This window comes from Sus scrofa, chromosome 7, assembly GCF_054392235.1.
Source record: "Sus scrofa isolate SSC_HxYL_T2T_F1_AM1 chromosome 7, Sscrofa_HxYL_maternal_Yorkshire_Landrace_v2.0, whole genome shotgun sequence".
Lineage (NCBI taxonomy): Eukaryota > Metazoa > Chordata > Mammalia > Artiodactyla > Suidae > Sus > Sus scrofa.
This window is the reverse complement of record NC_139389.1, coordinates 90,142,303-90,163,724: the sequence shown is the minus strand read 5'-3', so window position 1 is coordinate 90,163,724 and position 21,422 is coordinate 90,142,303. Positions and strand designations below refer to the sequence as shown.

At 35.9% G+C, this 21,422-nt stretch overlaps 1 protein-coding gene across 4 annotated transcripts in view; it reads right to left on the bottom strand.

The window, feature by feature from the left end:
• Window positions 1-4,237: 4,237 nt before the first annotated feature.
• LOC146401759 (olfactory receptor 4F3/4F16/4F29-like) overlaps window positions 4,238-21,422 on the bottom strand; it is a 128,043-nt gene continuing 110,858 nt past the window's right edge. The window contains exons 4-6 of one of the 4 annotated variants that reach the window (XM_084967008.1): window positions 10,938-11,013; window positions 7,540-7,999; window positions 4,238-6,665 (exon numbers count right to left, since the gene is read on the bottom strand). In XM_084967008.1, the coding sequence (XP_084823134.1) occupies window positions 5,706-6,644 (939 nt within the window). In that variant the 5' untranslated portion in view covers window positions 6,645-6,665; window positions 7,540-7,999; window positions 10,938-11,013 and the 3' untranslated portion in view covers window positions 4,238-5,705. Of the gene's footprint in view, window positions 6,666-7,539; window positions 11,014-21,422 lie in introns of those variants that run through there. The other 3 variants (XM_084967010.1, XM_084967009.1, XM_084967011.1) reach the window with 3 other exon arrangements.

The window sequence follows — 21,422 nt, the reverse complement described above, 5'->3', positions numbered from 1 at the left end:
TTCTGATAAAAACCCTACAGTAAGTGGGAATACAGGAAACTTTCCTCAGCATAGTAAAGGCCATGTAGGATAAACCCACAGCTAACATCATTCTCAACAGTGAACACCTGAAAGCATTGCAGGAACAAGATCAAGAACAAGACAAGGATGTTCATGCTCACTACTTTTATTCAACATAGTTTGGAAGTCCTAGCCATGGTAAGCAGAGAAGAAAAGGATATTAAAAAATCCAGATTTTAAAAGAAGAAGCAAAACTGTTGATGTTTGTAGATAACAAAATAACAAACATCAACTACATATACTACATATAAAAAATCCTAAACAGGCTATTGGCAAACTAATAGAGCATAACAATGAATTCAGCAATGTTGTAGAATACAAAACTAATACACAGATGTCTCTTGAATTTCTATACACTACCAATGAAAGATCAGAAAGAGAATCTGAGGAATCCTCATATTTACATCACATCAAAGAACAAAATACCTAGGGATAAAGCTACCCAACGAGAAAAAAGACCTGTATTTTGAAAACTGTAATATGCTAATCAAAGAAATCAAAGATGACACAAACAGATGGAAAGATATACCATGTTCTCAAATTGGAAGAATCAATACTGTCAAAAATGACTATACTACCCAAGGCAATCTACAGATTCAACATAATCACTATCAAATTACCATTGACATTCTTCACAGAACTAGAACAAAATATTTTAAAATATGTATGCAAACACAAAACCTGAATAGCCAAAGTGATCTTGAGAGAGAAAAATGGCTGGAGGAATCAGGTTCCCTGACCTCAGACTACACTACAAAGCTACGGTCATCAAAAGAGTAGGGTGCTTGCAGTAAAGCATAAATATAGATCTGAACAGGAGAGAAAGCAGAACAGGATAGAAAGCCCAGAAATAAACCCATGCACCTATGGTCAATTAATCTATGACAAAGGAGGCAAGAATACAAACAGAGGAAAGACAGTCTCTTCAATAAGCGTTTCTGGGAAAACAGGAGCACTACATGTAAAAGAAAGAAATTAGAACATTCTTTAATACCATACATAAAAATAAACTAGAAATTGATTAATGACCCAAACATAAGGCCACATACTGTAACACTCCCAAAGGAAAGCAAAGGATAGGGGGTTGAAATTTTTATTAGATACCAAGGCTGGGGAATTTCCTCTAAACTAATTTAGCGGGATTCTTGCTGTGTCAGGCCTCTGCAAGCCCAGTGAGAAGGCAACTCAGTTGAGGCCTAGTGGAGAAGAGGGCTCAAAGGAGCGTGACTAGTATTTGTTCAAGGACAGAGTCTTTGTCAACTTAAAGGTGGGCAATTGAGACTTGTCTGTCATATATAATTGGTTATTGACTAACAAAGCTCAGGAACACTCAAAATATAACCCTCTACTGCCACAAACACCCTATTTACACTCACTTCAAGGTAGTAAACATTATTCCTAAGTAGCAATTAAGAAGCACTTTCTAACATGATCCAAAGTTTATAGACACTCTGTACAGTTACAAGTGAAGCGACACACACGTTCCATGACCAGTGTTTCATGACTCATTCTTACTTAAAACTTATCCAGTAAATGTCCCCTAAGGATTTTGTTCACACTAAACCAAAATTTTAAAACAACTAAAAATTTAGAAGTTATATTCTAGTCAGAACAGTCAGAATTATAATTCCAAATGATTAACAAATAACTTTATAGGAGTTCCCACTGTTGTTCTGTGGATTAAGGGCCCAACATTATCTCTCTGACAATGCAGGTTCCATCCCTGGATCTGATCAGTAACTGAAAAATCCAGCATTGCCCAAAGCTATAGTGTAAGTTGCAGATGTGGCTTGGATCTGGTGTTCCCATGGCTGTGGCATAGGCCCCAGATGTGGCTCTGATTTGACCCCTGGCCTGGGAAATTCCATATGCTACAGATGTGACCATAAAAGAAAAGAAAAGAAAAAAAAAACTACCTTTTCCATAATTTTTTTTTTTTACTTTTTAAAAATTATAGTTGATTTACAATGTTCTGTCAATTTCCACTGTTTAGCAAAGTGACCCAGTCATTCATATATTTGGTTTTTTTCTCTTAGAAAGACATGACAAATTCATCCTGGTACATTTGTTCTGCTCATGGCTAAAAGCAGTAAATATTACTCTTTACCATCTGTAATAGTTCTAGTTAACAGAGATTCTTTAGCTAACAAGGATAAATTCTTGCAACTTATGCTGATTTTACACACTCCATTATTTTTTTTTTTTTTTTTTTTTTTTTTTTTTTGGTTTTTAGGGCCCCATCCATGGTATATGGAGGTTCCCAGGCTAGGGGATGAATCATATCTACAGCTGCTGGCCTATACCACAGCTCATGCAAAGTCAGATCCTCAACCCCCTGAGTGAGGCCAGGGATTGAACTTGTATCCTCATGGATACTAGTCAGGCTCCTTTCTACCGAGCCGCAAAAGGAACTCCTCATGTTCCATTACTTATAAAGTATAGTAATTGCCTATGAAATGGCTAAAGTTCCTTATATATTGTTTATTTTATTTATTTATTTTTTAAATTAAAGTATAGTTGATTTACAATGTTTCTTCAATTTGAACCAATCACACACAGATCCCTGTGCTATACACTAAGGCCCCATTGCCCATCCATTCCAAATGTAGCAGTTTGTATCCCCTAACCCCAAATTCTCCATCCATCTCCCTCTCCCCAATACTATTTATTTTAAATACATTTTCATTCATTAATAGGTAGCTATCCTATAATCATTCATATTTAGAGATACCTTTACTACCTACACTTCTACTGTGGGTTGACTTGTGTCTACCAAGTAGACATGTTGAAAGTCTAAGCCCCAATATCTCTGAATGTGACCATACTTGAAAATAGGTGTTTGCAGATGTAGTAAAGCTAAGATGAATTCATCTTGAATTAAGGGGAGATTAGGAGAAACATCTCCCAGTTCTGAAGGCCTTAAAGAAATCATCTCTCTTAGATGTTTCTGAAATTTACTTCATATAAATATTATTTCCTAGGAATTGTGGCTCAAGATTATTATAATCTTTGGTTATAAATATTTTATATACAACTCTCTTTCTTCAAAAGTAAATGCTCCTCCCTCCTAATTTAAAGACAGAATGGATTCAGTAGAGTGATAATCAAGTTAAGGTAGGACGACTATTCTAGATTTGCTAAGCTTTTACAGGAACCATTCTTATAAAAATTACTAGCTCAGAAGTGTTTTTATTTGAGAACCCAAATTCACATAGTGAAAATAAATTCTTGGATAATTCAGACTGAATTGATATTTTTAATGAAACAGTGCTAGATTTCTTCTTGACCTTATCAGTATAAAATATAAAATAAGCACTTTGAGTTAGATAAAATTTAAAATTATGTGTCCAGTCATTTGAGTTACACTTCTGACAGGTCTGTAATGTGTCCACTTAAACATAATATTTAATATTTTAAGCCATTGTAAGACCTTAGTTTAGTATTAAGGATAGTATTTAGTGGATATTTTTGACTAATTTTTTTTTGTCATTTTCTTTTTAGGGGTGCACCCACAGCATATGGAGGTTCCCAGGCTAGGGGTCTAATTGGAGCTGTTGCTGCACAACTACCCCACAGCTACAGCAATGACAGATCCTTAACCCACTGACTGAGGCCAGGGATCGAACCCAAAACCTCCTGGTTCCTAGTTGGATTTGTTTCCACTGTGCCACGATGGGAACTCCACCTTTGACTGATTTTTAAATACGATTGAATATTCAAACATTGGTTATGGTGTGTGTGAATGTGTGTGTGTATGTGTGTGTGTGTGTGTGTATGTGTGTCTGTATGTATTTATATCTTTATAGAGTTTCCATGTCTTTTGTCCAACTTACTCATTTTTTTCTGCTTTAAGAATACTATTTACTGTGTGTAAGACGGTATGAACAGAAAGTATGTCTGTTGGGGATGTATGCTCATGAGTTTTGCTGATTTACTAAAATGACTGCATATGATAGAAAATTCTCAATCACTCCCCTTTAAGAACCTGAGTGGGAGAGAAGCTACTTCTGTTGGTTCAGTCATAATGAATGTGGGTGACTGAGACTATACTAAAAGGAACATGATCAAATATACTAAGGGGAAAAAGAGTACATTTATCTTAAGAAAAATGTTATTCCATAAATTAAAAGAGTATCATAAAAGACAAAACTGAATGGACATAGAAAGCTTTAGATGGTTTTTAGGAAGTAAATTCTATTTGCTTTGGATGTAAATGTGTGTATACACACACATATAAATTTCAAATAATCAGTCTGAATTGAAGCAATATTAAAATTTGGACAACATTTGGACAGTCAAGGTTTGATGGGCTTATTTAAACAAATTTAGCAATGTTTTAAGATATAAACTTACATTCAAGCAAGACTAGGTTTTGGTATTTTATCTGTTAGAATGACATAAGTTGATCTTGATATATTTATTTCGCTTTTAATGAGAAGCAGTGCATATTTAACTATATTTTGGGTAATTTTCTGAGTAATCAGAGATTCTGTAAGCAACTCACAAAGTGGGTTGGAAACAGTTCTTAGTAGAAAGAAGGAAAAAAGTTCATAGGAATAAATATTGCTATGTTAAACTTTGATCCAGTCTTTGATGGGGATGGGGCATTGTATGCACTACAATGTCAATCATATTTTTAACTGTGGATCACTGTCATAGGTATGAAAGCCACTTCTCTAACTTATCTTGTCCTGGTTTTTTAATATTTTCTCTTCAGTCACACTAGAAAGTTGAACTCCTGAAGAATGATACTTTCTTCAAGATGTGAAAAACCTGAGTAGGCACTTTATAATATTATAAACTATAAAAGAACAATTAAAAAGGGGCAACAGTGTGGGAAGTTAGAAGTGGACAGAGCATCAAATTCAAGGAAGAGGGAAAAGAAAGTGGAATAATGGAACAGGAAGAAAGAGAAGGAAGACAGCCTGAAAAAGGAGAGGGGAAGTTCTTCCTAGCCCAGGGACCATTTGCTTAGGAAAAATGAAGATGAAGACATAGGAAGAAAAGAGGAATGGAAATGTAATGGGTTTGAGTAGCATCATGTGAATCACAGAGAAAAATCCTGGTGTTTCAAGTTCTTTGTATTTCGAGCTTCCATGGTTCGAACTGGGGATGTGCGACCTCACACATACATGTTTTCAGATATTCTGTGTATGTACTCTCAAAGATCCTGCCCTCCTTTTGCAGCCCTGGCAGAGACCCAAAGGAGGGGTAAAATATGGGCAGAATGCAGCATAACAACAGGAAGACTAAGTTCAATATTCACTTAGGAAACCTCCCGTCAGGAACTGATAGGAGTTCCTGTATGTGAGACAGGCTCCCGATAAAGAGAGAGACAGGTTCTCCCTGTTCTGAAGCCCTAAAGAAGTATGCCCTACTATGCATTTCTAACAATCACTTCATAAAATATTATTCCTTAGGAATGAGGCTCAAGAATACTATAATCTTTGATTATAAATACTTCATATGTAACTGCTCTTTTTTCAGAAGTGGGTATCTCTCCATCCTAAGTGAAAGGAAAAACAGACTTGATATCAGTGTGAAAAATGAAGTCAAGGTGGGACAAACAAGATCTTCTTTCCAAGTTTGAAAATCAGTAATGAACATCAATAATCAATAAGGGTTCTTCACAATATAGGCATCACTTAAGACATCTTTCTGTAATTCACTAGCTGCTTGCATATTCTCTTCATTGCCACCTTCATTTCTTGATTCCTGAATGTATAAATGACAGGATTCAAGAAAGGAGTGAGAACTGCATCAAAGATGGCCAGAAACTTATCCAGAGGTATGGAGGGGGATGACCATGTATAGACAAATATAAAAGGACCAAAGGCCAAGACTACCACAGTGATGTGAGCTGACAGTGTGGACAGAGCCTTGGAGGAACCTGCTGAAGAGTGTTTCTGTACAGTGAGAATGATGACAATATAGGAAATGATCACAACGAAGAAGAAGCCAACAGAGATGAATCCACTGTTGGCCATGACCATGGATTCTAGTTGGTAAGTGTCTGTGCAGGCAAGTTTGAGGAGCCGGGGAAGGTCACAGTAAAAGCTGTCCAACACATTAGGCCCACAGAAAGGCAAGTTTACCACAAAAGCCAGTTGAACCGTGGAGTGGATAAGGCCAGTCATCCAGGCAGCCACTAAAAAGGAGATACACATTCTTGGGCTCATGATGGTCAGATAATGGAGAGGTTTACATATGGCAACATATCTGTCAAAGGCCATGGCGAGGAGCACCACTCCCTCCACACCACCAATGACGTGGATGAAGAAGATTTGAACGATGCAACCACTGAAGGAGATGACTTTACGTTTCCTGAAAAGGTCATAAACCATCTTGGGAGAAGTGACAGAAGCAGCTCCTAGGTCAAGGAAGAAGAGGTTGGCTAACAGAAAGTACATGGGCGAGTGAAAGTGAGGGTCGGAAGTCACAGTGAGCATAATGAGGGAGTTTCCCATCATGCTTGGCATGTACAATGTGGAGGTGAACACACAGAGGAGAAGCTGTATTTCCAAGGAGTTGGTGAGTCCCAGGAACACAAAATCTGACACCACAGTATGATTTATTCCATCCATGGGCTTTGTTAATATTGCTACCTGATGGAAGACAATAGGAAAAATATAAATTATAATTATTTAAATGAATTTAAAGGATATAGATCAAAATTACGAAAGCCTATTTCCACTAGGCTATTAGAATTAAAAGTGAGCTTATGTGTTTATGGCCTCTAAAAGCTGTTCACACCCAAAAATGAGTAGCTCTTATGTGGATATGTTCTTATCATTAACTTGTCTCTGTCTTTATTACTCTCTGCTTCCTCCCAGGGTTGGTGCCCTGTAACTCAGGAGACACAAAACAGTCAACCAGAGTAATGTAAATTCAGCCCCAAACTTTCTGAATTTTTATTCAAATCTAGCATGATTTGACCTTAGTCACATCAAAATAATAATCACTATTGAAAAATCTTGCAAGCCTATAATCTTCATCCAGAGGAGGGCCTTTCTCCTCCTTCCCAGTCCCTACCTCTGGGAACATATTCATCTTCAACATTATTTAAATGTTGACCACATCTATGAAGTCTTGCCTTATGACCACTAGAATTTATATTACCAGCTTAACCACCATGTTTTCTCTGCACTGAGTCACCCTCTGCTTATTCCCACGGTAGATGCTATGATGATATTTTTCAAAAGATACAAGACTGGTCAACAGGGGTAACAGAAATCAACCTTAAAGTAATATATCCTATCTCCAATTACACAAACTTTTCATTGCTTCTCAACAATTCCAACAACTTTCAAGACTACAAGCCTTATTCTGGCAAACGGATCCTTCCTACTGACTCCCTATCTCTTAAAAACACTTTTCTTCAGGGTTTATTAATAATTTGAGGTCTTGCTCTATACTACCAACATATATTTTTTTTAGGATTTCTTGTATTTTAGTAAACTGAATAATGTTCTAACTCACCTGGGATGCTATAAGTTTTTGAAGGCAGGGATTGTCACTTATTCATATTAGGACTCCCTGAAGCCAAGAAAAATGGTCCATACAGAGGTGCAGGTCATTAACTGTCTGTTACCAGTTTGCATCATGTTAGGTTTTGAATCTGAGAAGAAGTATTTAGAAATTTCTCCAGAAACTTCACATCACAGAAAAATCCAAGCGCATGATTTCATGTTTTCTAAAGCATCAGTCCATGAAGGATTTGAGAAAAACAACCCTGGTCCTTTACCAAAGATAATTTGAGGAGCACTGCCCTAAAGTACTTAGCACATGGTCTGCGACGCTGAAAACTATGAAGGGCGTCATGCATACTGAGTAGCATCTTGTTCAGGCCTTTAGGTAAGAACACATCACATTATCTTCTAATTTTAGTTTTAGTTAGAGAAGGAACATGGCACAGTGGAAAGAATATGGCCTTTGGATTCTGTAAAACAAGATTTAAACTCTAATTGAGCCACTGACAAGATGATTTGGAGCAAGTTACTTAAATTCTTGAACCCCAGTTCATCTATGAAATTGCAATTTATAATACTAACTTCTCAGAGAAATTTGAGGTATAAAATAATTATAAAATAATTGAGGTTTTATAATCTTTTATTCAGTGTGTATTATGTGTGAATATTCAGTAAATGAGTGTTGCTTCTCTTCTTTCACAAGTCTATAATAGTGCACAGTACATGTCATAAATGAATAAATAAGAAATGAAAATGTTATTGGCCAGTAGATAATATCAAAATTCCATATATAGAAGATTTTTCAACAGCATATTGTGATTATCTCTCTGTATAATAATAGATTATAATATTCATATTCTTTTAGTGATCAAAATAAAAACCACCCTGTGTAGATTAAATATATTTGATTTCTAAAAACCACATTTCTTTGTAATACTCACTACAAATGTAGGTCATTGATGTTTTTGTTTGTTCTCCTTAAACTCCCATAAAGTTTGTTCTCCATCTCCCATAAAGTTAAGGACTGTACTTGTGTAGGTATCCAAGTATCCTAAAACTTAGAATCTTAAGAGGTATTAATGGAGTTACGTATATACTTCAGAAATTATTGCTGAAAGGTAAAAGAGGATGCATTTGGATGAAAAAACCCATATAATTAGGAATATATAATTACATACTTAAGGATTATTGGTAGGGAAACTGCTCCTACCTCTAAGCAACCAAGAATAATAGAAAATAAGGAAATATAACAGTGCAGATGACTTAGAGAAAAAGAAATAAATGGTTAACCGAAAAAGGATGACGAAATTAAGACGTATGTAGAGGATGACAAAGAAATGAAGGATAGGTCTTACTTTAAGTAAAAGGTAATTTATGAGATGTGATTGGCAGTACCTTCTGGACCAAGTCCAGAAATTCTTTAATTGTAGAATTTTGTATTAAAACATTGTGGTATTATATCTCCCAGTGCCTTTCATGTGCTAAAACTCTTCAGAGAGTTTCTGAATAAGCCCTTATCCTCTATGTGCAAATAACTGTGAATTTACTTGCCTTTTGGCTCTCCAATCTCCATCAACTAGGCAAGAACTGAGAGTTTTAGGAAAAGTGAATTTAAAGAAGAATGAGATATAAATATGGACCTTGTACCTATCCAAATGTCAGGGAATGTAGAAACTTGAAAAGTTTGTGTCATCCCAGTTTTGTTTGTTTGTTTGTTTGTTTCCTTATTGGCCACCCTGTGGCATGTGGAGTTCCTGAACCAGAGATCAGACCCAAGCCACAGTTGTGACCTATGCTGCAGTGGCAAAGTTGGATCCTTTAACCTCCTCTGGCAGGCCAGGGATCGAACCTGTGTCCTTGGGTCATCACAGTTTTAAAGTCACTTGAGACAGAGTTAGGATCCATATCTCAGTTCAGATCAAAATTATAGAGAAGTTTCTAGAGACACAGGGATATGATGTTTATTCACTGAAAAGTCATCAAGTATTCATAGGCTAAAACTCCTGAACTAGAGCATCTTAAACTCATTTTATCTAGTGGTTATACTTTGAAATACCTTTTCTCAAATATATTAATTATACCCACATTTTAAAAACTAATTTGACATCCATGATGCACAAGACAAGGCCTTCCTCTTGGCCTTCTGTTGTGATTAGTTCCTTTCTTGGTCTATGGAGAATTGATTAATACTCCATGGAGACATTTAGTCCTTTACAGATGGAGGGAATATTGGTAACTCAAGTTCCAAATAATAGTCATCAAACTGAAAAGGATCTACATACAGCTGTTATATTTGAACAAGGTGTTAACCTAAATCATCATTTATGTACGTTTCTTCCTCTATTTAAAAATATTGTGAGTTTAACAACCCCCTCAGCTCAAACTTTCTGCATCTTATCTTCTCAATTGTCACAAAACCTTCTTTCCATCCAAGTAAAACACTGCTTATGCTGATTAAAGACCACCTCTACTTTAACTTTTTATATCTATGGAAAATAAAAATAATTCTGTGTCCTTTCAAAATAACCTTTTATGTGCATAAATGAAACACATGTCACTCCTTTGCTTTCTGTTTGCAAGATTCAGCAAACTCAATACCTTTTTAAGTTCCACTTAGGGACACAGGTTCTCTTTCTCGCTCATTCCATTCTCTCCCCCTCCCCCACCAACTCTCATTTGTCAACTTTCTCTAAATCTTTCTTCATTCTACTTACAGCTTAGAGATAAAATTAATACATAACAACACTCCATTTCCAACCATGTAAGAGACCAGGAAAACAAATTCAATAGTTTCATGTATTAAAAAAATTTCGACATCATATTTTAAAGTGACATGATGTTGGAAATTATTTGGCTTTGGATTTTTTGGTCTCTATTTCTCTTACTTCCAGTGAAATCCTTTTCCATCTTGTAATCTTGAGTTCCTAATAAATGTGCTTCCCTTTCTTAAAGAAGATAATCATTTAATACATATCTCTTTGGCAAAGCTAATGGTGAAAAAACATGATTATCTTTTTAAAATATTTTCATATTTCAGTCATTTTTCTTGCATGTTTATCAAGTGGCAGAGGGTAAGAAACATTCATTTAATCAACATTAGGAAGAGACTGATTAATTGCCACCTATGATGACCCAAAATATTATAATGCCATTTGACTTTTGCTTATATCTTTCCTATTATCCTATGAACAATGTGATGCTAAATAAAAGTCAAAGTCAGTTAACCTTTTGCAATTATTCTTCTGTACTATTCAATTCTTTATCCTGGAGTCTGTCTATGTTGTGTTAGGATAACACTCATACACTTGAGGATATTACTCGTATTCACAGCAATTACAACAACAAATATTATGTCTGAAAGTAAAGCCACTCTGCATTGTTAAATTTATTTTGATCTTCCCATCTTACCTGTATAAAGAGAACGTCATCATCAGGGAGCCTGAGATTTTCCTATGTTCTCCAAAAGAAAATGCTGTGTAAAATCCTGCCATAAGAAGAAATGAAGCTAATTACAGCTCAAGAAAACAGTGATCATTGATAATGCAAAACATTTTAGTTTGGAGCTCATGGATCAGGGGACTTTGCCCCTAGGGAACTAACTGGTTTGACCAGAGCAACCAGAGGACCTAAAAATTCATAATAAGACACTAGAGAGAAAGAGGGAAACAAAAGTAGAATATTTTTAAAATATCTCTGTGCTAGTTTGTTGGAAATTTTATAAAAATAAATGATTACCATCTTTTATCCAGTAGAGTTTATTTACAGTGTTTCTTCAATTTCTGCTGTACAGCAAAGTGACCTAATTACACACAGCTCCCTGTGCTGTACAGTAAGGCCCCATTGGTAATTACCATTTAGGAATCTCTGAAAACAGCTAAATAATATCTCAAAAATTAACTATAATAAACTTAATATCTCCAAAAAAGCCAATGTGCTTAATTTTCAGTATAGTTCAAATACTAGAATACTGTACAGAAGATGTCATTTTTATACAATCACATATTAAGTAATTGTGGATGTGTAGAAAGACAAAGCTATACATAACTTCATTCCAGTGAATAAAACTTAAAAGTGAATGAAAGAACTAAAACATATACCAATTGATCAATTTAAGACATTATGATACATGCATACATTAAAATTTTTGAAAGTATTGAAAACAAGTTCAAGTATAAAGTTAAGGAAAATCATACACACTGTTGAATGAAACTCTGGACAGCAACACAGCATGTGCATTGTGTTGTGTGGTAAGTATCTATCTATCTGTATGTAGGTATCTGAACAGATAATACATTTTTTTGAAAAGTACTTCAGGATCATTAATATTTTATCTTCAATTTTCTATACTCTTCTCAGTCAGGATCCTGCCAGGAGAAGGTAATGGCACAGTCAGATTATAACTGACCACAGAAACATAAAGGATAAGAGACTACTATGAGCAAATACATGCCAATAAAATGGACAACCTAGAAGGAATGAACAACTTCTTAGAAAAAAATGTAATCTCCTAAGACTGAACTAGGAAAAGATAGAAAATATGAACAGACCAATTACTAGTCTTAAAGTGCTGAAATCAAGTCAGTAATTTAAAAACTCCCAAGAAACAAAAGTCCAGGGCCAGATGGCTTCACAGGTGAATTCCACCAAACATTTAGAGAAGAGTTAATCCCTATCTTTTTGAAATTATTCCAAAAACTCTTAGAGGAAAGAATGCTTCTGAATGCATTCCAGGAGGCCAGAGTCACCCCGAAACCAAAACCAGACAAAAATATCACAAAAAGGAAAATCATAAGCCTATATCACTGATGATCAGAAATGCAAAAATCCTCAACAGAATACTGGCAAATAGAATCCAATAATACTTGAGAAGGATCACACACTATGATCAGGTGGGATTTATCTCAGGGATACAAGGATTTTTTAATATCTGCAAATCAATCAGTGGGATACATGACATTAACAAATTGAAGAGTAAAAACCACATGATCATCTCAATAGATGCCGAACATGCTTTTGACAATATTCAACACCCATGTATGATAAAAAATCTCCAGAAGAGGGAAGCTGCATCAACATAAAGGCCATATATTACAAACCACAACTAACATCATACTCAATGGTGAAAAGGTGAAAGAATTTCCACTAAGATCAGGAACAAGACAAGGATGTACACTCTTGCCATGGTTATGTGATACTCTTTTGGAAGTCCTAGCCATGGCAATCAGAGAAAAAAAAAGATATAAAAGGAATCCAAATTGGAAAGGAAGAAGTAAAACTATCACATCACTGTTTGCAGATGACATGATACTATATATAGAAACTCCTGAAGATGCCACCAGAAAAGTACTAGAGTACATGAATGAATTTGGTAAAGTTGGAGGATAGAAAATTAATATAAGAAATCTCTTGTACTCATATACACTAACAATGACAGAGGTGAAACAGAACCTAAGGAAACAATTCCATTTACCATTGCATTAAAAAGATTTAAAAATCTAAGAATAAACCTACCTAAGCATGCAGAAAGACCTGTAGTATGAAAAGTATGACACTGATGAAAGAAATCAAAGATGGCCCAAACCAATGAAAAGATACAACATGTTCTTGGATTAGAAGAATCACTATTGTCAAAAATGCTATATTCCCAAGGCAATCTACAGATTTAATGCAATCACTATAAATCACCACTGTCAATTTTCACAGAAATAGAACCAAAACATTTAAATTTGCATGGAAACATAAAGACCCAAAATAGCCAAAGCAGTCCTGAGGAAGAAACACAGAGCTCGAGGAACCAGTCTCCCTGACTTCAGATTATACTACAAAGCTACAGTTAACAAAACAGTATGGGACTGCATAAAACCAGGATGTAGATCAATGGAACAGGAGAGAAATCCCCGACATAAACTCATGCATCCATGGTCAATTAATCTACCACACAGGAGGCAAGAATATTCAATGGAGAAAAGACAGTCTCTTCAATAAGAGGTATTGGGAAAACTGCTCAGCTACATGTAAAAGAATCAAATTAGATTAAACTTTAATGCCACACACAAAAATAAACTCAAGATGAATTAAAGACCTAAATGTGAGACCAGAAATGATATAACTCTTACAGGAAAACACAGGCAAAACATCTTTGACATAAAAACTAAGCGAAACAGAGTTAAGAAATTTACCCAATAAACAGTTTAAGGTTATGATTGTCGAGATGGGCAAAGGACTCAGGCGAAGATTGGATGAACAGAGTGAGAATTAACAAAGAGTTAGGAATTCTAAAGAAATACCAAATGGACCTGAAGAATACTAAATAATCACTGAAATGAAAACACATACCAGAAGTGATGATACAGAGGACTAGATCAGTGATCTGGAAGACAGTGTAGTGGCAATCACTGCAGTTGACAGAAAAACGAAAAAAAGAAGGAGAAATGAGGACCGTTTAAGAGACTTCTAATAACATCAAATATATTAACATTCACATTATAGAGGTCCCAGAAGAAGAAGAATAGAGAGGAAAGGGACAGAAGACACAACAGCTGAAAACTTCTTTATCCTGGAAAAGAAAACAGACATCCAGGTCTAGGAAGCACACAGTCCCAAACAAGATTGAACCAAAGAGGATATATTGTAATTATGATAGCAAAAATTAGTAATGAAAAAGTGAATACTGAAAGAAGAATGGGAAAAGCAACATGTTACATAGAGGGAACTCCCATAAGGCCAGCACCTGACTTTTTAGGAAAAACTTGGCATGCCAGAAGACAGTGGCACAACGTATTTAAAGTAATGAAAGGAAAAAATCTACAACATATAATACTCTATTTGGCAAGGTTTTCATTCAGATATGATGGAGAGATCCAAGTTTTACAGATAAGGAAAAGATAAAAGTGTTCATCACCACCAAACCAGCTTTAGAAGAAATGTTAATGGTATATCTTTAAGTGAAAAAGAAAGGTACAACTAGAAATATGAAAATTATAGAAGAAAAAATACCACTGGCAGTGGCAAATATTCAATAAAGGTAGTAAATAAACTATGTAGAAAGCTAGTAGAAAGGTTAAAAGTCTAAAGGAGTAAAATTCATTTGTATATGCAATAAGCAGTTAAGGAACGCACAACAAAAAGTTCTAAGATATGATGTTGAAAACATGAAACATCCAAAAAGGGGGCATGAAATGAAGGGTTGTTAATATATGTTTGAACTTCAAAGATCAGCAATGGAAAATAATCACATATATATCTAGATTGTTATAAATAAACTTCATGTTAAACACAAATAAAAAACATAGGAGGTCCTGCTGTGGTCCAGTGGGTTAAGAATCTGATTGCAACTGAGGAGGTCTAAGACAGTGGAGTAGGAGGACATAAGACTCATCTCCTCCCACAAATATAATGAAAATAATGTGGAAATATCTGAACAGAAAATTTGTGAGAAGCTGACAAAAGACCTCAAGACTATGGTAGAACAAGAAAACTTTCCAAAACCAGACAGGACATAACAAAGAAGAAAGAAGAAACAAGAGAAAAACAAGCAAAAGGAAACGAGATCCGATCTGCTCTCCCACGAGGGAGCTGGAAAGAGGAATAGATCCTATAGTCCAGGAAGTTCCCTGGCCAGAGATGAGATCAGCCAAAAATGGAAGAGGAACTCTAGAGAAATGGTTTGAATCAGTTAAAAAGGAGACAGTCCTCCACAAACAGTCAGTTCTACAGGCTGTGGGCAACTGCAGGCAGTTCTAGCAGGTGTTGGGAAGTAAAATTTGGCCTTAGAGATCAGACACAAAGAGGGATCTGGGGCTGGTTACATGGGGGAAAAACTGGGGTTGGCCCTGCAGAAATAGCCTGGAGAGGCTAGAGTACATGGCAACCAAAATGGAGAGCATCTAAGTGGAGGCAACCTAGTCCATCTTGGAGACCAGACACCATTCTTTGGGTGTGCTGGAAGGAAGGGTTGGGATCCACCACTACAGCCTTGTTACCTATGCGCACTTTCTCAAGCTGCAGGACACTGCCTGCCTAAGCTTAAGGAACCACTTGACTGAAATGGCTGCTTAGGGGTAGTAGCCCCACCCTTAGGGCTATATACTTCTTGGAGCAGGCGGAACTGCCTGGGGGAATAAAAAGTTCACAGTTCATACTTGGTGTAGGTGGGTGGTGCTGTGCTAGTAGAGCCCAACAGGCATGAGAAGAGTTGCCAGAAGATGCAGAGCACAGCCACTGAGAGGTCATGGAAAACAGAGGCACTTGGCTCCATCTAGAGAATCTGCAGAGGCTCATGCTAGCATGGCAGCATCAGAAAACCTGCTAACAGCAGCACCCACTTTGTGCAAAAGCAGTGACCTGCATGAGAGGACTGCTGCTTCCAGTACCTTGACTGATCTGTGGGCTGCCCAACTGGAAAAAAGTACAAGATACATGACCCCTGCCCATGGCCCTGGGAAGGCTCACATCAGTGGTGCTCTTTCCACATCAGGAGAGCCAGGGGAGACCCATTAATGCACATTCCATTCTGCAGGGCTACAGAGAGCACTCCTATCAGCAGCAAGGCAGGAGGAGTGACTTACAGAAAGACACATTCTGCAGCTACAGAGATAGCCTGTGAGCAATAATTAGGGAGCAGCCTTCATCCCCTGAGTCTTAGAGACAGATCCCTAGAGAGGCCAAGCAAGGGGAGTACACTGGCAGAACAGAGGCACCTGATTCTATATCTACAGAGTGCAGTCCCTAGAGCCTACCCAGCAACAAGTGAGGCAGTAGGAGAAACTGCTGACATTGTAAGCTATAAAAAAATAGCCCTCAAAGCTACCCGCAAGCAGGAGGGCATGTAAGAGACACTGTTACCCCTGAGAGCTACAAAAGCAATACTGTGAACAGTGAAATACTGCCACCTGCCTCACTGACTCTTTCCTTATCCCTAGCAGACACCCAACTACAGGAGAAAAAGTGTAATACTGTTACTCCCAACACATACTCTGGGTTCACATGAACCACTACCATCCCTGAGACCTCTAGGACTGGGCACCTGATTTAACATCTACATACCAACTGTTAAGGGGGCCATAAACAGAAAGGTAGAAACTATGAGATGACAAAGAAGCAGGTTTCAGACAACAGAACAAGACAAAAACATCCAAAAACCACTAAGTGATGAGGAGATAGGCAATTCACCTGAAAAAGAATTCAGAGTGATTATAGTAAATATGATCCAAGATCTTGGACAAAGAATGGAGACATGAATTGAGAACTTAAAAGAACTGCTTAGCAAAGAGTTAGTGGATTTAAAGAGCAAAATGAATAGGGCAGTATGAAAGATAATACAGAAGGAACCAATAACAGATTAGTTGAGGCAGAAGAACGCAAGAGTGAGATGAAGACAGAGTGGTGGAAATCACAGCCACAGAAAATAATGAAGAAAAAAGAATTCCTAAAACTGAGAAGAGCCTAAGAGACATCTGGAACAACATTAAATGTACCAACAATGGCATCAAAGGGGTTCCAGCAGGAGAAGATAGAAAGGACCAGAGAAAATATTTGAAGAGATTATAACTCAAAATGTCCCAAATATGGGAAAGGAAATGCTTACTTAAGTGGAAGAAGCACAGATAATTCCACACAAAATAAATCCTGGAAGAAAAACAGCCAGATGCATACTAATCAAACTGACAGAAATTAAGTTCAAAGAAAAAATATTAAGAGCCATAAGGGAAAAACAAAAAAATCACATATGAGGGAATTCCCCTAAGGGTAACAGCTGCTCTCTCAGCAGAAAATCTACAAGCCAGAAGGGAGTGGCAAAATGTATTTGAGGTGATGAAGAGAAGGAACCTAGAACCAGAATACACTTCCCAACAAAGCTCTCATTCAGCTTTAATGGAGAGATCAAAGACTTCACAGACCAACAAAAGCTAAGTAAATTCAGCACCTCTGAACCAGCTCTACATCACTGCTAAAGGAAATTCTCTAAGTATAAAAGGAAAAGCCACAACCGGAAACAAGAGTATTAAAAATGAAAAAGCTCACTGGTAAAGGAAAGATAATTTAAAAGTAGGAAATCACCCACTGGTGAATATGATACATAAACTAGCAAGCATGAGAAGAGGAGAAGATAAATGCAGAATGTTGAAAATGTATTTGAAAGTAAGGAGACCAACAAGACAAAGCAATTCTGCAAATATGTAGATGGATGTATCAAAAGGTATGAACCACTAGTCAAATAATTATTGTGGTCACACACTTAAAAAAGAAAAACCAAGCCAAACAACACTAAATATGGTCTGCAAATATCAAGAAAAGACAACAAAAAGGGGAAGGAAAAAAAAAAGACTCAAAATAGCAATCCCACCCCCAAAATTTAAGTAAATGACAATAAGTACATACTTATTCACAACTACATTGAATGTAAATGGATTAAACTCTCAAACTAAAATAAAAAGACTTGCTGAATGGATTCAAAAGCAAGACCCATATATATATGCTATCAACAGGAGACCTATTACAGATCTAAGAACACATACAGACTTAATGTGAGGGGATGGAAGAAAATACTACATGCAAATGGAAATTATACAAAAGCAGAGTATCAATATCATGTCAGATAAAATTCGTTTTAAAATAAAGAAGGTCAAAAGAAACAAATAAGGACATTTGATAATGATCAAAGGATCAAATAAGAATAAATAAAAATTTTAAATATGTATGCATCCAACAAAAGGGCTGCACAATATATTAGGCAACTACTAAGAGCCGTAAAACAGGAAAATGACAGTGACACATTTATAGTGGGGGCCTTTAACACCCGACTTACAGCAATGGACGGATCAACAAGACAGAAAAGCAACAAGGAACAACAGGTCCTAAATGATACACTAGACCAAAGAGACTCATCTGATACTTACAGGATTTTTAACCCAAAGCAGCAGAATATACTTTCTTCTCAAGGGCACATGGAACATTCTCTAGGATAGATCACATCTTGGGCTAAAGATCAAGCCTTGATAAATTTAAAATAATTGAAGTTATTTCAAGCATTTTCTCTGAACACAATGATATGAGACTAGAAATCAACTACAAGAAAAAAAAAAAACAGCAAAAACCACACACATGGAAGCTAAACAATATGCTACTAAACAATCACTTGATCATTGAGGAAATCAAAGAGGAAATTAAAAGATAAATAGAGACAACTGACAATGAAGATACAACAATAAAAAACCTATGGGGAAGAGAAAAAAACATTTCTGAGAGGGAAGTTAATAGCAATACGATCTAATCTCAGGAAAGAATAAACAATGCAAATGAATAACCTAACCATACACCTTTAACATCTAGAGAAGGAAGAACAAAACCCAAAATTTATAGAAGGAAAGAAATCATAAAGATTAGAGCAGAAATTAATGAGAGACAAATAAATCTATTGAGAAGATCAATGAACCAAGAATTGGTTCTTTGGAAAGATCTACAAAATTTATAAACTCTTAGCCAGATTCTTCAAGGTAAAAAGAAGACATTCAAATCAATAAAATTAGAAATGAAAAAGGAGAAGGCACATCTGACACAGTAGAAATTCAAAGGATCATGAGAGACTACTATGAGTAACTATATGCAAATAAAAATGGACAACCTAGCAGAAATGGACAGATTCTTACATTGGTACAACTTACCAAGACTGAGCCAGAAAGAAATAGAAAATATGAATAGACCAATTACAAGGGCTAAAATTGACAATGGGATAAAAAACTTCCAAAAAAAAAAAAAAAAAAAAAAAAAGTCTAGGACCTGAAGGCTTTACAGCTGAGTTCTACCAAACATTCAGAGAAGAGTTAACACCTCTTCTTCTGAAACTTTTCCAGAACACTCCAGAGGAAGGAACACTCCCAAGCTCATTCTATGAAACCACCATTATTACCCTGACACCAAAATTAGACAAATATACCACAAAAAAGAAAATAACAGGCCAATATCACTAATGAACTTAGATGCAAAAATCCTCAACAAACTATTAGCAAACTGCATACAAATATACATTAAAAAGGTCATAAATCCTACCACCATCAAGTAGGATTTATCCCAGGATGAAAGGATTTTTTTAATATCTGCAAATCTATCAATGTGCTACACCATGTTATCATACTTAAAAACCATATGATCAACTCAATAGATTCAGAAGGTGGTTTTGACAAAATTCAACAGCTATTCCTGATAAAAACTCTCCAGAGATTGAGCAGAGAGAGGAACTACCTCAATTTTAAAATCCATTTATGACAAACCCAGAACTACCATCCTTCTCACTGGTGTAAATCTGAGAGCATTTCCACTAAGATCAGGAACGAGAAAAGGATGTCCTCTTTCATCAATGTTAATCAACATAGTCTTGGAAGTCCTAGCCATGGCAAAGAAGAAAAATAAACAAAATGAATCCAAATTGGAAAAGAAGTAAAACTATCACTGTTTGCAGATGACATGATTCTATACCTAGAAAATCCTAAAGACACTACCAGAAAACTATCAGATCTCATCAGTTAATTTGGAAAGTTACAGGATACAAAAATAATACACAGAAATCTATTGTGAAATATTAACTATCCAGAATCTAAGTATTTAGAATCTATTGCTAAATTCTAAATACTAACAAAGATCAGAAAGAGAAATTAGGGTAACAATCCCATTTATCATTGCATCAAAAATAATAAAACACCTAGGAATAAATCTACCTCAAGAGACATAAGACCCGTACCCTGCAAAGTATAAGACACTGATGAAAGAAACCAAAGAAGACATGAATTAGTGAAAAAATACACTATGCTCTTGGATTAGAAGAATCAATATAGTCAAAATACAATACTACCTAAGGCAATCTACAGATTCAATGCAATCCCTTTCAAATTATGAATGACCTACACAGAACCAGAACAAAATATTTTAAAATTTGTATGGAAACACAAAAGACCTTGAATAGCCAAAGAAATACTGAACAAAAAAATAACTGGAGGAATCAGGATCCCTAACTTCAGACTCTACTACAAAGCTACAGTCATCAAGATGGTATGGTACTGGGACAAAAATAGAAATATAAATCAATGGAACAGAATAGAAAGCCCTGAAGTAAACCCACACACCTATGGTAAATTCATATATGACAAAAGAGGCAAGAACATACAGTGGAGGAAAGATCCTCTCTTCACTAAATGGTGCCAAGAAAACTGGATAATTGCATGTAAGAGAATGAAATTAGAACACTGTTTAACACCATACACAAAAATAAACTCAAAATTGATTAAAGATTTCCACCATAAAACTCCTAGAGGAAAACGTGGGTAGAATGCTCTTTGACATAAATCACAGCAACATCTTGTTTGATCCACCTCCTGGAATAAAGACAATAAAGGCACAAATAAACCAATGGGACCTAATTAAACTCAAAGGATTCTGTAAACAGAAAAATGAAAAGACAACCCATGCAGTGGGAGAAAACTTTTGCATATGACTCAACTGCCAAAGGTTTAATCTCCAAAATATAAAAATAACAACAACAACAAAAAAAAACAATAAAAAATGGGCAGAAGACCTCAATAGACATTTCACTGAAGACCTACAGATGGAAAGAAAACACACAAAAAGATGCTTAACATCACTAATTACTAGAGACATGCACATAAAATCACACCAGTTAGAGTGGCCATCAAACAAGTCCACAAAGAACAAATGCTGGAAAGAATGTGGAGAAAAGGGAATACTCCCATACTGTTGGTGGGATGTAAGTTGGTACAAACATTAAGGAAAACAGTATGGAAATACCTCAGAAAACTAAATATACAACTATATATGACCCAGAAATTCCACTGCTAGGCATATATCCAGACAAAATTTTCATTAAAAAATAAACATGCCCTT